The 18,214-nt window shown below is 45.2% G+C and overlaps 1 protein-coding gene across 1 annotated transcript; it reads right to left on the reverse strand.

The window, feature by feature from the left end:
* Positions 1–12,052: 12,052 nt before the first annotated feature.
* Positions 12,053–13,530, reverse strand: GPR135 (G protein-coupled receptor 135). The gene has a single exon (XM_063440015.1). The coding sequence runs from the start codon at positions 13,528–13,530 to the stop codon at positions 12,334–12,336; it is 1,197 nt and encodes a 398-aa protein (XP_063296085.1). The 3' UTR covers positions 12,053–12,333.
* Positions 13,531–18,214: the final 4,684 nt, after the last annotated feature.

The following is an 18,214-nucleotide window of genomic DNA, read 5'->3' on the forward strand; positions in this document are numbered from 1 at the left end:
GATTTTTGTGCTTCTGAAAAGTTTTGAAAAAAAAAAAATCCTACAGGAGAGTTTTTAAGATGTGTTTATTTTCACTAAATTGACGTGGAATAACCCCAAAAAGTTTGCTGTAAGAGGGTCAAACATCACCCTACTTTGCACCGAAAGAAATCATTCAAATTTAACACAATGTGGGGGGGATGGAGGGAATTGCACTAAATTCTGAAGATCTGGCATGAAAACATCACTTAAAATTGATTATTTAAACTATGCATAGACAACCATCAGGACTCCATCTCCCCTGATGCTTTGCCATCGTTATGCCAGTAAACCTTACGGGAGATGTAGTCTATAGGCACATGTCGAGTGCCGAAGGTTGCCTACCCTTGATTTAAATGGTACAAGCCAATCTGCTTAGTCATATTATATGTAGTAACGTACTTCCACTGACCTGCTTGGCATTTATTATCAAACACGGCGGAAATAAAACATTGAAAACAAGTTCAGGTATAATCAGATTTACTTAATCTCTCCCAGGAAGACTGTTTGCACACAGAGGGAATGGGATTTTTGGATGGAATCTAAATGCTCACTGTTATGCCCTTAAATTAGTTTTCTAAGTGCCTCCTATGTTTATACGATATTACCGTAAATTGAGGATGGAGAATTGTAGAGGTTTGCACATTCCCAGTAAGTTGGTGTGAACTTATTACACGTTAAATTTACATCTGCAATAAACCAATGTGCTAACAGGGCATTTGCAATATGTGGCCACTAGCAGAGTGTAAGGTGCAAATACTTAAAGATATGTTTAGATCAGTCCTGACGGCTTGTAGCCATTAAAACAGGGATGGCTTACGTTGGCCTATGATACAGAAACAGATTGAAATGCAATTCATTAAATCACTGCTTAAAGGAGTTTGTTTTAAAACTTTTTTTTTTTTCAAATGATTCAAACAAAAAAGTTTTCATTTGTAAATGTGTGTGTGTCACAAACTACGTACGAGCTAGTAGTGAAATCTAGTTAATATGAACAAGATGTTTTAGTAGACTGTTTTTATGATAATGTACATTTAACAATGGAAATATGCAATAAAAACAAGAATTCCATGTGTTGTAATAAATGTGGATTTTTGTTATGTCCAAGTAGTAATATTTTACTGATCGTAGAGCAAACGACAGCTCTGTTACAAAAATCAGCATTTGGTATACATCTACATTACAGTAATATTAAGTACCGTGATCTTGTATTTAAGGGGTTAAAAACATCAATACTACAGTTTAGTGCCATCTAGTGGAATTCCTGAGAATTGGCCTGTGGGCAAAGTTTCATAACCACCTATTTTGACAATGAGATGGTACATGTCTGTCTAATCTTTTGAAGCCCATGTGAAATTAACATATAGAAATGTGGCATTAATATAACAAACGAAAAAAAAGGAAAAGTTTTTATTTCAAAAATTCTAGAAAGAATTATATTTTTCTACAGTGAAGCCAATTAAATCCCTCAATTTCTAGCAGAAGAAAAACAGATGTTACCACCGCAAAACCCAAAAATTATAGCAAAAACCACTAAGTTGGAACCGCCAATAGGACCAGTTATGTTAAAATAATAAATTGGTTACAAAACCCAAAATCATGTGTTCAGTGCCCAGAAAAAAAATGAATTGAAACCGATTTGGGCCAAACTATATAGAATAGATATACAGCATTGTATGGAGTGAGCTAAATCTTTAAACATTGCAGCAAACACCCCCACTCACGAATAACACTTTATTATACCAATAAAAGTGACACGCTACTTATTACACTTGGCATATATTCAGTATTAATGTCCAATTCCACATACCTGTAAAACTTCATAAAACCTTATAGTGCAGACAATCTAATACTGAAATCTTTGGGGGATCACACTCACATGTATGGTGTCTGCCACATACTCCCTCTCAGTTTGGAGCTGTACAAACCCTGAGCCGGGTAAAAGGGGCTCTGGTATATGTGAGTGTGATTCCGAAAGATTTTAGACTTTAATATTATGTTCATTTTTTTACATATTGTCTGCACTAAAGTTTCATAGATATATGGCATGAAACATTAATGTCGAGTTTATGCCAAGTATGGTATAATGATAAATAGCGCGTCACTTAAATTAATGAAAAAGTGTGACAGCACGGCCGGCAATAGTGTCACAAAGTAAGATGGCTGCCATAAACATTATGCGTGGCTCTGGTACAGTTAGGAGAAAAATGGCCACTTGTGATCTAGATGCCAAGTCACGCAATCACTACCACTGAGGCAGAGAACAGAGACACTCGCTGAATACAATACTAAGAAAATCATACGGTCCACCCCAATGAGTCCCAAAACTGCAAAACCAACGACTTGCTGCCACCTTGGCTTCCATAAATCTTAAAGGGCCCAGAATACACAGAGCTCCCACTAAAATGGGACCAAAACAAAATCCAGAGTCCCGGAGGTTAAAGCCAGTGACCAGGAATTTGTGGCAATGATTAAATTGTACGTTTCCAGAAGAAGAATGGAAATAATCAGCAGATAATCTATGGGAATCGTCCCACTGAATTACTCATATAAAACTCATACACAAAATAATACCTTGATGGTACTTGGGACCCCCCAGATTGGCTCATTTACCCATCTCGTTCAGATAGGTGCTGGAGTAATACGGCTTCTCTGGTTCGTATAACCACATTTGGTGGGAATGTCCAAAAATAGGTCCATTATGGAAGGGAAGATTTAATTTCCTCTTGGCCACTTGGAATTGATCTATTAGAACTACTACCTATATACCATCAGTAATACAAAATATCTACTCTGGAGGTCAATAAAACGTGGGGGAAATGGTCCATTTGGCCAACAAATCTGCTCTAATCCTACTAATTTATTACCTTTCATTACTGATAAACAGATAATCGTGTTAATAGCCTAGAAAGGAGAAGCCCCCTCTATTTTTTAAAGAATTTTACCACCACAGTTGAAATTTAAACTGAGCTCTAATATCACACAAATTCTTATTTTGTTGTTTTGAGAGTTTATTAGCCTTATTTACAAAACAACATCACTTCACAAACAGTTGAAATACAAGTAAAAGCATTTGTTTCTTATATACGGTCCGTGAAAAATATTGTCATTATGTTTACATTGAGAGGGTTTGTATTTTCGTCCGTCTCGGGAGGAACTACAAAGCCTGATTGCAAATGGAATTAAGGAGTTGACATCCTAGATTTGGGTGGAATAAAACGCTAAGAGATATGTCACCTGTACATATTATATTTATATGGTACCAACAAATTCCACAGCGCTGTACAATATGTCACCTGTATATAATAATATTTGTATAGCGCCAACAAATTCCACAGCGCTGTACAATATGTCACCTGTATATAATAATATTTGTATAGCGCCAACAAATTCCACAGCGCTGTACAATAGGTCACCTGTATATAATATTAATATTTGTATAGCACCAAATTCCACAGCGCTGTACAATAGATATCACCTGTATACATTATTAATATTTATATAGCGCCAACAAATTCCACAGCGCTGTACAATAGATGTTACCTGTGCAGCAATGCATATTGTGCTGTCACATTTACTAATGATAGGAACAATAAGGTGCAAACGTGAATCTAGATCTAGTTACAGAACAGATTAATCAATTTATAACTGGATATTGACAGGTTTTGTACACAGCAAATCCACTACTAATTAAGGGTGAAGGCTGAATAATGTAAAAATATTTAGCAAAATGTATTTAATTTCGAAGGGAACAATGTATTTCATTAAAGGACCACTCTAGTGCCAGGAAAACACTCGTTTTCCTGGCACTAGAGTGCCCTGAGGGTGCCCCCACCCTCAGGGACCCCCTCCCACCCGGCTCTGGAAAGGGGTAAGGGGTTAAAACTTACCTTTTTCCAGCGGTGGGCGGAGAGCTCTCCTCCTCCGATCCTCCTCCCCGCGCGCGCATTCAGCCGGTCACATAGGAAAGCATTCATAATGCTTTCCTATGGACGCTTGCGTGCTCTCACTGTGATTTTCACAGTGAGAATCACGCAAGCGCCTCTAGCAGCTGTCAATGAGACAGCCACTAGAGGATTAGGGGGAAGGCTTAACCCATTCACAAACATAGCAGTTTCTCTGAAACTGCTATGTTTATGAAAAAATGGGTTAACCCTAGAAGGACCTGGCACCCAGACCACTTCATTAAGCTGAAGTGGTCTGGGTGCCTAGAGTGGTCCTTTAAGATAAATAGAAGGTCTAACGCTTTGAATTTATTTGATTGTCACTAAACAACCAGGTGATACATTAAAGAGACACTACAGGTACCATCACAACTTGTATGCATTTTTATTTTTAGTGTTTGGCCTAAATAACCAACTGTGTTTAGCAACTGAATGTATCATCTTCTGTTCCACCTTACACATTCTAAACACTTCCTTCTTGCTGGTTATTGGACATGCACATGTGATGTCATAGCACCGTCCACAGTTATGCATGTCATGTCAGGAAGCACAGCAAAGGTTTCTGGGAATTGCAGTTCTGCAAACATCTGGAAAGCCCTGCACTGCCCATATAGCCCTGCTAGGTAAGGATTAAAAAGGATCAAGTGTGCACCTTGAATGGTTCCATAGAATGTTACTGGAGCATGCCGAATGGCCTATCCCAGACCACGGCCTTGTCTGCTATATCTACTATAAATGCAGGAATGTCAGATGGCCGTAACCTTTTAATCTTTTATTATTCAGGACTGGTGGATTTTGGATCATTTTAAAAGCATTATTAATGCAATGCATTAAAATATGTCAAGTCCAAACTGGATTTATTTTACTCAATTTGCAAACGAGCGCATGGACCCTTTAGAGAGGACTCTCACCGATCTATTCGAGGGGGTGCCCAAATGGTAGATCCCCAGATGTTGTAGAAGTACAACTCCCATCCCATGATGCTTTGCATGCCTTCAGAATGATTTATAATGACAAACCGTCATGGAAGCTGTAGGGTTAAAACACCTTTTGGGCTCCCCTGATCTATTTGCTAAAGTTTAGGCTAAAATCTGCCAAATAAAATCCTCCATAACTTTAATAAATAAATGAACTGGTACAAACAACATCCAATTGGAAATGTAAATGAAATGCCCCATTTGTATTTGTAAAGCACAGAACATATGATGCATTGGAATAAGAATATGAAAAACATACCAGTTACATACCAGCGTTTAAAGATTATAATTATTTTTTTTAAATCCATGCATAACATTAGCCTTGGCAATTGGTTGAGCCATTCTAGTCTACAAATTCTGCAAGTTTGGACAGATTTAACCCAGCACGTGCCACAATATACACTTTAACCCTTGGAAATGGATTGGAAATGTTGCGCTCATACCAGCTTAGACAGAAGATAAATCTCTCCTAAGAAGCTGTCCCACTGCCTACTGGTCTAACAGTCTGTAGAGGATGAAGCAAATTTCAAAGCTCTCTGTGTACATCCTCAGTTCTGCACAAACCAAGGGCTTATGGGACTTGCAGTTCTGTTAAAGAAACACTCATCAGGAAAATTAAATTAATCACTATTTAGTAAACATACCACAGTGAAAACATGCATGCATATATGTTGGCATAGAGGCTTGCAAACGTTGCCGTTCTTATTCCTGCGGCTTTTGCAAGCCCTCCCCTCAGCAAACTGCCAATCAGTGGCTTTTCATTGAGCCAACGGAAGGAGGAAGCAGGGGCCAAGAGGACAGGTAAGATCTCAGTGGAGCCAACGGGAGGAGGAAGCAAACCTATCTGGCTTTTATAATTTAATAATAAAAGTTATTATTTCTCATTATGTGTTTATCGGAATATTTTTATCAGAATTTGTATTGTTAGAAGTAATGAAATATAATAAAATTAGTAGGATTAGAGCAGATCCGTTGGCCAAATGGACCATTTCCCCCACGTTTTATTGACCTCCAGAGTAGATATTTTTATTACTGATGGTATATAGGTAGTAGTTCTAATAGATCAATTCCAAGTGGCTAAAAGGAAATTAAATCTTCCCTTCCATAATGGACCTATTTTTGGACATTCCCACCAAATGTGGTTATACGAACCAGAGAAGCCGCAGTTACGCCAGCACCTATCTGAACGAGATGGGTAAACTCCCAGAAGGCTTTGCTGTGCTCTGTGATTACATTGGTGTCGCTATGAACAGAACTCAGCAGAATGGAAGATACGGAAGACAGAGGCAGCGGAGTAAAAAGCAGAATAATAAAAAACATTAATTTTTTGCCATTAATATATGAAACTCTGCATGAAACTGGGAAAAAAAAAAAAAAACAACTGTCAATTATTTAGGCCATAAGCTACAAACTGCATAAATGTTCCAGTGTCTGCAGTGTCCTTGTGATATGATCAAAATAAATCACCATTATTATGACAAAGTTTTAAAAACTAATTTAGACATCTGCTAGAAGTGGTTCTGGTTTTATTTAGCGCTCTATAATGCATCTTGGACGTTAAACCCCAGAGGCAGAGTACAGAATATTTGAGCGAGTCTAACCTCAACTTCTCAGGAAAGGGATTTAGGGGTGAAGTGGTAGAGGTTAACACAGTAAAGGGGTTTAAGCATGCGTGGGATAGGCATAAGGCTATCCTAACTATAAGATAAGGCCAGGGACTAATGAAAGTATTTAGAAAACTGGGCAGACTAGATGGGCCGAATGGTTCTCATCTGCCGTCACATTCTATGTTTCTATATAAATAATATGTCAAAGTTCTAAATATACGGATTTGTTGCATTCTACCCGAAGTTACTGTATGTAAAATACTTTCAATACCACAAACAATGCAATACTTCACAAGGGAAATGACTTGGAAACAATTTTTACCATTCAGGATTTTTATTTATTTAAATACCAACATTTGGAATTTTCCGGTAAATCTAGATAATTCACAGTTTAGTAAATAACCCAAAGTATGTGACTGCAAGGCACGGCGGTTATTTACGAATAGGAATTGTACAGAATTTACAAGGGAAATACAGATTTAAGATCAAAAACGCATTTGATTAAAAAAAAGGGAAAATGAAGGCCAAAACAACACTGATTTAAGAATATTTCAAATGAAAAGCTCCACGTGGTTTTAGACTTTTGGCAAACTGGAAACAGAATTTGCTAAATTTAGGACAGAACAGTGCGAGTGTAGAGATGGACAATTTGTTTTCGTTCTGCATCACAGTTTATTGTTTGATGAATGAACCCGCACCATTTTAATGTGTACCAAGAGATCAAGCAGCATATTTAAAACCTCTAGAATACAATACTAAATAACTGAAGCTTTATTCCAGCGCCGGGATATACTCCTTACTGCAGCCCAATCTGACCTCATCGAGAAGTCATCGAGAACTTTTACCCAATTAAAAGTTTCTCATTGAGAAGCACGAAGGACACGCAGAGTATGCACTCCAATACCATGATTGAGTCGTCCCTGTGAAAAAAAACTGGACAAATACCCAGCACACATACTCTGCCTGCCAACGCTGGACATTAAATAGATTCAGTTAATGAATCGATTTTAATCCCAAAGCCCTAGTCGCTGTCCAACTGACAGTCGCCAGGTGTGAGAATTGCAAAATGTAAACAGCGGCGCTTTTCAGAAAATGGCACTGCTTTCAAATGCCCCAAAAATAACTTCATTAAGATTAAGTGGTTTTGGTGCTTAGACTGGCCATTTCAATTTCAAACAAATCTAATTAATACTTGTTTCACAGTGTTTTGCATTAAATATGGCTGTGCGTCATAAGAGGATCTCAATAAATCTTCAGGTATAATTTGATTCCCCAAAATTGTGCAATACATTAATACAACGCTTATATCTGAAAGATAAGGCTAAATGCTGACAATGGAAATAGACACCACTTCTTGAGAACAATATTAACAAACAGTTTAGCATTGCTGCCCGATTTGGCTAAATCAGGATTGAAAACATATACACCAGGGTCCAAAAGTGATAAAGGCAGTGACCGTTCTATTTTAATAATAATAATAATAATAATAATAATAATAATAATAATAATAATAATAATAATAATTATTAAAGGGAAAGGTGGCAGATTCTGCATTCATTGTGGGATCTCAGTTTGGACTAAAGCCGCATAAAAATATAATGAATATATAAGCATTTTAACCCATACGATCCCAAGGTAGGCATTATTAATTGGATGTGATGATTTTTTTTTTGATTTTTTTTATATCTGCATAATGTACAATTCACGAGCCGCCTCTATTAACTTTAATATCAGAATTACTGAGCATGTCTGTCCGACACCTCATACACAGCAAACACTGACTGCTCTAAATGTATTCATATTGGCGGAGAGATCTCCTTGTTACATACAGCTCTATAACCCATTATATGAAGTATAAAAAGAGCTGGGTTTGGGTACGCGAGGTACTGTCTCAGAACACATACGTATTCGGCAAAATCTCCCACTTCACCACGGTAATTCTGTGATCTCAGTTTTATTATTTTATTTTAATCTGGATTTTCGCACTGAAGATATTGATGCAATTTGTAACTGATAAGGCTTTCTTGTGCCATTTCAGAGGGACACTATTGTGCTATAAATCAATGTTTCAGAGTTCTGTTATTCCCATTTCTGATTAGGGCCAACTTAACCACAAATACATGACCTGTTTCTAGATTTCCATGCTGCAGCTAGAATCAAAACATTTAACCTGGAAGTGTAAGTTTTTGGGTAATGGCACACCATCCAACACTGGCATGTATAGGAGGGAGAGAGAGATGATCATATAAAAGCTAGCAGTCCGTGACCACCGGAGTAGATTAACACCAGACAGTATGCTAGCCGCGGTTAATGAGGCACTGTCCACAATCCCAACAAACCCATATATGCCACAGCATCAGTGGTTCTCCAAATACCTGACTACAGGCTGAAGGAGAAACAATGCCCACCATGTAGACTAAGACTGGAGGCCGAGATAAAGGCAACACGTAAGGTAGTTAAGTAAGCTAAATGATCTTCACAGAGGTGGATAGATCCGAACTGCTGAGGAAATCCAAGGATATGACCATACCAAAGGCATAAGCATAGTCTGACAGTGCTGGGAACCAGACAAGCAGAGGCTAACGGAATACATGTTCTTTACCAAAGAACCATCAGGTGTGCACACAGCTTCAGGGTAACCACAATATATTCACCCAAGACCCACCCAGAGCAGAGACTAAACCGTACTGGAAGAATATCTGTGAGAAAGAAGGATCACATAACACCAAAGGTCCAGTACCTACTGTCACAGTGGGAGATCTCCAACAACGAGTTGGTCAGCCCCAGGACCTGATGTGATCCACACCTACAGAATAAAGATATAACAGAAGCTGCATGAACGCCTAGGAAACAAGCTCCCACCCTGCCTGGCCAACACAAGGCAGAACAATACTGGTCATGAAGAATACAAGGGAACAACAATCTCAAACTACCGACCAATCAACTTGCCTCCCCACAACACGGAGGGCCCAGTCAGGCATCATAGCCTCCAAGATTGATGGGCATATGAGTCAGTACACAAGCAATACTCAAAAAAAGATTGGAAACAACACCAGAGGATTAAAACACCAACTACTGATAGAACAAGCAGTCACACAGGATTCTAAGACCAGACAGACCTATCTGTGCATGGATTGACTACAAAAAATCCTATGTCACAATGCGCCACACACACACACTGCAATGCTTGGCTCTATACAAGGTCAATAAGACAAAAAGAGCCTTTATAGAGAACTCGATGGGCAAGTGGAAAACAACTCTAGAAGCCAATTCCAGGACAATAACTCAAAATGAACATCAAATGTGAAATGAGAGAGGTGTACTGGGGTGTTATTCAAAATAGAAGGGAGATCATTTTAAATGAACCTCTAAAGGGTGAAGGGTTGAGTTAACCTATTCTGTAGTGGAACACACAGTCTCAGCAAGAACATGATTTAAAATATACAGGTGACAGGTTTCTACCACTACAGTTGAATACAGAAGGCAGCGCAAGCAACCCAAACCAGGGTCTCTCTGTTCCCGTCCAGTTAAAAGTGTGTGAGATAGACAGATAAATATATAAAGCCAGAGGAAAAGTACTACAAAATACAGTGTAGTATTTGTGGTGCAACTCAATAAAAGAAAGAAAGAAATGCACTTAGATAGTGTGGAGCTTTGATGCGTCTGGGCGGTATTATCCTTGCCTAGGGATATCTGGCATGTTGTGTCTTGATCCAGTAGTAAGTGCTGCAATGAATATTTGAAATAAACAGAGAAAAAAAAAATCAAGTGCAGTATTTTGTGAAATATTAATTCAGCCTCATCAGAAAAATAAAATGAAAAAATACTGTACTACATTTGGTTTTATTCTCTGTTGATTTCACATATTCACTACCGAATCAAAAATAAAACACCAGGTATCCCTAGGCGAGGATTATACCGCCCAGGCGCATGACAGTAGTTCATTTAAGCTCCACACTCTGTAAGTGGATTTCTTTCTCTCTCGTATTAAGTTGCACCAGAAATACTACACTATATTAAGTCGTACTCTTCCTCTTTATTTACATGTTTATCTATGTCGTTACATCCTCCCTCCATCTCACACAAGAAGATGATTTGCTTGGTCTTTTGGTACTGCTCTCATTGCGTGTTTGTGTCTGTATACAAACACACAAATAACCACAAAGAAAAAAACACACATAAAAAATACACACAGATATTACAAACTGACAAACTTTGCAGTGTGTCGCCAACAGGATTAATGTAAACTGACATTATAAACTAACATCATCACATGCTGACCAGGATTAAGTAGTGAATTCAATAACAGATATCGCTCGATAAGGATGCCTGGAGAAAGTCAATAACGGATCCCTGAATTACAACATTTGATAGAAATTTCGATCTGAACTATTCGTGCATGCTACAAATTAGCAGGAAAATATTCAGATAGCCATATAGGAGTATGACAGGGACACTGAATATTTACGGATTTGCCTCCAGACTAGCAGAGTTGGAGATGCTGGTGTTTATGCACTTCTACAGGGAAAGGAGCAGAATTTGCAATATCTGGTATTGGGTAAAATAAAATTACTGATGAAAAAAAAAAAAAAATTACAAATCAGAGTGCAAGGGGCTGCCCAATCGCTATATTAGCAACATAAAGGGAAACCTTTAGTGCGCATGGAGTTAGTGGGGACTACAGCTCGTTATTCAGGGATGCATTACCCAGGATTTTTGGGGGCCCATTCAAGGCTAATTTGGATGGTCTGATTCTGAGCACATCTGGAGCAAGTGTACATTTGAGAGCTTAACACACTAAGTGAAATGCCATGAAATGTTGCCACTGAAACGCTACAATATGTCCCAATTAATTCTCATGTGGATTTTAACGGACGAGTGCATTAACTCCATAAGGTCATTTTTTGCCATTTAGTACGAGGACTCTGCCAAAAACCTGTCCTTTACTAGATTAAACTGAATTACTGGTACCTTGACTTGTGCATTTTAAAGGGATATAGCAATGTGCCAACTAAAATTCTCAGCTCAACTTTCTGCAATACATGAACTACAAATGAAACAATTTCACACTAATAACATCATTTCTTCTGTTTCACTGTAGCAATGAAATGTAAACAATATCACACAGCAAGAGTCTATCAGATCTCATTAACCAAATGGCCCTCCGAATTAACCCTGCATTTTCCAGAGCCTGGGAAAACATGTGTATATGATTAGCAAGCAAGAACAAAAAAACAAAACAAAATAAATACACTTTGTACAATTCTGCATCACACATTTCACAAAAAATAAATATGTTTACCCGTGATAGAGCCCTGTTAACAGGACAGTCTGCAAAATGTTTTATCCTTTTTTTTTTTTGGATATAATACACTTTACATAAAAAAAAGCAACAAAAAACCCATCAAAAATATTAAGGGAAAGAAAAGTATAAAAAGAGCAATCACTGCCATTAAGAGCATTTCGGAGTGTCACAGTATGGCCTGGTGTAGGGGTTTACTGACTTTTAAAACAGAGATCAAACTAGCCAGGTGGGAAAGATGACCAAAATGGCAAATTTCTACATCTTAGCTATTTTGGCCAAAATTATGCAAGGTGACCGCCAACCCATGTAAACACCATATTTGGCAAATGAATCCCCTATTGGGTCATGTTCGGGTTAAGATTTCTCCTTTTTCACATTATGCAGATTTCATTTTTAAAGTCCCGGAGCTTTTTATGTCCCAAGCCAGCTACACGTGATGCCCCGGCCTTTGTACCATGTGGACAGAGTTATGGTCAGGGTCACTAAAGGCTCGTGTCCACCGTCTCGGACTTCATGAGTGGCGGTTCGGTCACAGTGTCCGGATGACTGTCCCTGCAAAACAGCACAGTCGGGTTCTTACAAGCCCACATGGCCACGTCGCCACCGTTGGCTGGACTGGAGGACGATACCCGGCTCCCCTGACCGTGACGGTTACCGTAACGGTCACGTATGGGGTCAGCCCGTCCCCTGGCCTCTCTGCTCTGACCCTGTGTACACAGGTAGGCGGCAATATTCCTAGTCCTGTAGCCCTCTTCCCGATTGCGCCCCAGCAGCATGGAAATATTGGGGTTGCGGATGGCATAAATGAGCGGGTTGATGGCGCCGTTGGCCCACGCCATCCAAACGGCCACGGAATCCATGAGCGGCGTGAAGGGGTAGTCCCCCGCTGCCGCCGCCACCAGGCCCATCACACAGTAGGGTCCCCAGCAGCAGATGATGAAGACTATCATGATCAGCACGGTGGTGGCCGTCCGCATCTCGCTGTAGAAGCGCAGCAGGTGCGCGTAGGTGGTGACGGGCCGGACGCGGATCTCGGACAGGCGGACGGCCTTGCAGATGTTGTAGTGGCAGAAGCACATTAAGGAGAAGGGCAGCAGGTAGCACAGTACAATCAGGGAGATGCTGTAGGCCGCCCCCAGCCTGGAGCCCCCCGAGTGAAAGACATACATGCAATGCTGGTAGCCCTGGCTGTGGACCACCCATTGCTCCCGGGCCAGCAGGTACCAGGGGAAGGAGAAGCCCAGGGCGGTCAGCCAGGCGGCAAGCAGCAGCTGGGCGGCCCGGGCCCGGCCGATCTTCTCCTGGGGCTGCCGCACGATGGCGTAGTATCGGTCCAGGGAGATGAGGGTCATGGTGAGCGAGGACACGATGCCGACACACGAGTTGCAGAAGCCGCTGGCGGAGCAGAGCCAGGCCCGGCCCCGGCCCAGCAGGAGCAGCAGGGAGAGCGGCAGGCAGAGCAGGGCGCACAGCAGGGCGGACACGGACAGCGACACGATGAAGGCGTTGGTCACCGTGCGGAGCTGCCGGTGTTTGGCGATCACCGCGATCACCGCCACGTTCCCCAGGCCGGACAGCACGAACAGGCCGAGCAGCAGCAGCGCCTGGCAGGCCACCGACACCCCGGGCAGCACCGGGCCGGCCTCCGCCGGGGAGCTACGGTTACTGGGCGGCTCCATGGGGCTCGGCACTCCGGCCCGGCTGGCGGCATCCCGGGAGGGAGCGGGGAGACAGCGGCCGGAGGATGCTGGGCCTGGCACGTCACGGCGGTTACCGGGGCAACAGGATCTCTGCCATGGTCCTCGGAGAGGGGGGAGGGGGCGGGGCCTGATGGTAACCCTCTCCATGCTGGATCACAGCCAGTGCCAGAGGGTAACCCTCTCCATGCTGGGTCACAGAGTGTCAGAGGGTAACCCTCTCCATGCTGGGTCACAGCCAGTGCCAGAGGGTAACCCTCTCCATGCTGGGTCACAGAGTGTCAGAGGGTAACCCTCTCCATGCTGGATCACAGCTAGTGCCAGAGGGTAACCCTCTCCATGCTGGATCACAGCCAGTGCCAGAGGGTAACCCTCTCCATGCTGGGTCACAGCCAGTGCCAGAGGGTAACCCTCTCCATGCTGGGTCACAGCCAGTGCCAGAGGGTAACCCTCTCCATGCTGGATCACAGCCAGTGCCAGAGGGTAACCCTCTCCATGCTGGATCACAGCCAGTGCCAGAGGGTAACCCTCTCCATGCTGGGTCACAGCTAGTGCCAGACGGTAACCCTCTCCATGCTGGATCACAGCTAGAGTGCCAGAGGGTAACCCTCTCCATGCTGGGTCACAGAGTGTCAGAGGGTAACCCTCTCCATGCTGGATCACAGCCAGTGCCAGGAGGTAACCCTCTCCATGCTGGATCACAGTTAGTGCCAGAGGGTAACCCTCTCCATGCTGGATCACAGCTAGAGTGCCAGAGGGTAACCCTCTCCATGCTGGGTCACAGCCAGTGCCAGAGGGTAACCCTCTCCATGCTGGATCACAGCCAGTGCCAGAGGGTAACCCTCTCCATGCTGGATCACAGCCAGTGCCAGAGGGTAACCCTCTCCATGCTGGATCACAGCCAGTGCCAGAGGGTAACCCTCTCCATGCTGGGTCACAGCTAGTGCCAGAGGGTAACCCTCTCCATGCTGGATCACAGCCAGTGCCAGGAGGTAACCCTCTCCATGCTGGATCACAGTTAGTGCCAGAGGGTAACCCTCTCCATGCTGGGTCACAGAGTGTCAGAGGGTAACCCTCTCCATGCTGGATCACAGCCAGTGCCAGGAGGTAACCCTCTCCATGCTGGATCACAGCTAGTGCCAGAGGGTAACCCTCCCCATGCTGGATCACAGCCAGTGCCAGAGGGTAACCCTCTCCATGCTGGATCACAGCCAGTGCCAGAGGGTAACCCTCTCCATGCTGGGTCACAGCCAGTGCCCGAGGGTAACCCTCTCCATGCTGGGTCACAGCCAGTGCCAGAGGGTAACCCTCTCCATGCTGGATCACAGCCAGTGCCAGAGGGTAACCCTCTCCATGCTGGATCACAGCCAGTGCCAGAGGGTAACCCTCTCCATGCTGGATCACAGCCAGTGCCAGAGGGTAACCCTCTCCATGCTGGATCACAGCCAGTGCCAGAGGGTAACCCTCTCCATGCTGGATCACAGCCAGTGCCAGAGGGTAACCCTCTCCATGCTGGATCACAGCCAGTGCCAGAGGGTAACCCTCTCCATGCTGGATCACAGCCAGTGCCAGAGGGTAACCCTCTCCATGCTGGGTCACAGCTAGTGCCAGAGGGTAACCCTCTCCATGCTGGATCACAGCCAGTGCCAGAGGGTAACCCTCTCCAAGCTGGATCACAGCTAGTGCCAGAGGGTAACCCTCTCCATGCTGGATCACAGCTAGTGCCAGAGGGTAACCCTCTCCATGCTGGATCACAGCTAGAGTGCCAGAGGGTAACCCTCTCCATGCTGGATCACAGCTAGAGTGCCAGAGGGTAACCCTCTCCATGCTGGATCACAGCCAGTGCCAGGAGGTAACCCTCTCCATGCTGGATCACAGCTAGTGCCAGAGGGTAACCCTCTCCATGCTGGATCACAGCTAGTGCCAGAGGGTAACCCTCTCCATGCTGGATCACAGCCAGTGCCAGAGGGTAACCCTCTCCATGCTGGATCACAGCTAGTGCCAGAGGGTAACCCTCTCCATGCTGGATCACAGCTAGAGTGCCAGAGGGTAACCCTCTCCATGCTGGGTCACAGAGTGTCAGAGGGTAACCCTCTCCATGCTGGATCACAGCCAGTGCCAGGAGGTAACCCTCTCCATGCTGGATCACAGTTAGTGCCAGAGGGTAACCCTCTCCATGCTGGGTCACAGAGTGTCAGAGGGTAACCCTCTCCATGCTGGATCACAGCCAGTGCCAGGAGGTAACCCTCTCCATGCTGGATCACAGCTAGTGCCAGAGGGTAACCCTCCCCATGCTGGATCACAGCCAGTGCCAGAGGGTAACCCTCTCCATGCTGGATCACAGCCAGTGCCAGAGGGTAACCCTCTCCATGCTGGGTCACAGCCAGTGCCAGAGGGTAACCCTCTCCATGCTGGGTCACAGCCAGTGCCAGAGGGTAACCCTCTCCATGCTGGATCACAGCCAGTGCCAGAGGGTAACCCTCTCCATGCTGGATCACAGCCAGTGCCAGAGGGTAACCCTCTCCATGCTGGATCACAGCCAGTGCCAGAGGGTAACCCTCTCCATGCTGGATCACAGCCAGTGCCAGAGGGTAACCCTCTCCATGCTGGATCACAGCCAGTGCCAGAGGGTAACCCTCTCCATGCTGGGTCACAGCTAGTGCCAGAGGGTAACCCTCTCCATGCTGGATCACAGCCAGTGCCAGAGGGTAACCCTCTCCATGCTGGATCACAGCTAGTGCCAGAGGGTAACCCTCTCCATGCTGGATCACAGCTAGAGTGCCAGAGGGTAACCCTCTTCATGCTGGGTCACAGAGTGTCAGAGGGTAACCCTCTCCATGCTGGATCACAGCCAGTGCCAGGAGGTAACCCTCTCCATGCTGGATCACAGTTAGTGCCAGAGGGTAACCCTCTCCATGCTGGGTCACAGAGTGTCAGAGGGTAACCCTCTCCATGCTGGATCACAGCCAGTGCCAGGAGGTAACCCTCTCCATGCTGGATCACAGCTAGTGCCAGAGGGTAACCCTCCCCATGCTGGATCACAGCCAGTGCCAGAGGGTAAACCTCCCCATGCTGGATCACAGCCAGTGCCAGAGGGTAACCCTCTCCATGCTGGGTCACAGCCAGTGCCAGAGGGTAACCCTCTCCATGCTGGGTCACAGCCAGTGCCAGAGGGTAACCCTCTCCATGCTGGATCACAGCCAGTGCCAGAGGGTAACCCTCTCCATGCTGGATCACAGCCAGTGCCAGAGGGTAACCCTCTCCATGCTGGATCACAGCCAGTGCCAGAGGGTAACCCTCTCCATGCTGGGTCACAGCTAGTGCCAGAGGGTAACCCTCTCCATGCTGGATCACAGCTAGAGTGCCAGAGGGTAACCCTCTCCATGCTGGGTCACAGAGTGTCAGAGGGTAACCCTCTCCATGCTGGATCACAGCCAGTGCCAGGAGGTAACCCTCTCCATGCTGGATCACAGTTAGTGCCAGAGGGTAACCCTCTCCATGCTGGGTCACAGAGTGTCAGAGGGTAACCCTCTCCATGCTGGATCACAGCCAGTGCCAGGAGGTAACCCTCTCCATGCTGGATCACAGCTAGTGCCAGAGGGTAACCCTCCCCATGCTGGATCACAGCCAGTGCCAGAGGGTAACCCTCTCCATGCTGGATCACAGCCAGTGCCAGAGGGTAACCCTCTCCATGCTGGGTCACAGCCAGTGCCAGAGGGTAACCCTCTCCATGCTGGGTCACAGCCAGTGCCAGAGGGTAACCCTCTCCATGCTGGATCACAGCCAGTGCCAGAGGGTAACCCTCTCCATGCTGGATCACAGCCAGTGCCAGAGGGTAACCCTCTCCAAGCTGGATCACAGCTAGTGCCAGAGGGTAACCCTCTCCATGCTGGATCACAGCTAGTGCCAGAGGGTAACCCTCTCCATGCTGGATCACAGCTAGTGCCAGAGGGTAACCCTCTCCATGCTGGATCACAGCTAGAGTGCCAGAGGGTAACCCTCTCCATGCTGGATCACAGCTAGAGTGCCAGAGGGTAACCCTCTCCATGCTGGATCACAGCCAGTGCCAGGAGGTAACCCTCTCCATGCTGGATCACAGCTAGTACCAGAGGGTAACCCTCTCCATGCTGGATCACAGCTAGTGCCAGAGGGTAACCCTCTCCATGCTGGATCACAGCCAGTGCCAGAGGGTAACCCTCTCCATGCTGGATCACAGCTAGTGCCAGAGGGTAACCCTCTCCATGCTGGATCACAGCTAGAGTGCCAGAGGGTAACCCTCTCCATGCTGGGTCACAGAGTGTCAGAGGGTAACCCTCTCCATGCTGGATCACAGCCAGTGCCAGGAGGTAACCCTCTCCATGCTGGATCACAGTTAGTGCCAGAGGGTAACCCTCTCCATGCTGGGTCACAGAGTGTCAGAGGGTAACCCTCTCCATGCTGGATCACAGCCAGTGCCAGGAGGTAACCCTCTCCATGCTGGATCACAGCTAGTGCCAGAGGGTAACCCTCCCCATGCTGGATCACAGCCAGTGCCAGAGGGTAACCCTCTCCATGCTGGATCACAGCCAGTGCCAGAGGGTAACCCTCTCCATGCTGGGTCACAGCCAGTGCCAGAGGGTAACCCTCTCCATGCTGGGTCACAGCCAGTGCCAGAGGGTAACCCTCT

Source organism: Pelobates fuscus, chromosome 13 (assembly GCF_036172605.1).
Source record: "Pelobates fuscus isolate aPelFus1 chromosome 13, aPelFus1.pri, whole genome shotgun sequence".
Lineage (NCBI taxonomy): Eukaryota > Metazoa > Chordata > Amphibia > Anura > Pelobatidae > Pelobates > Pelobates fuscus.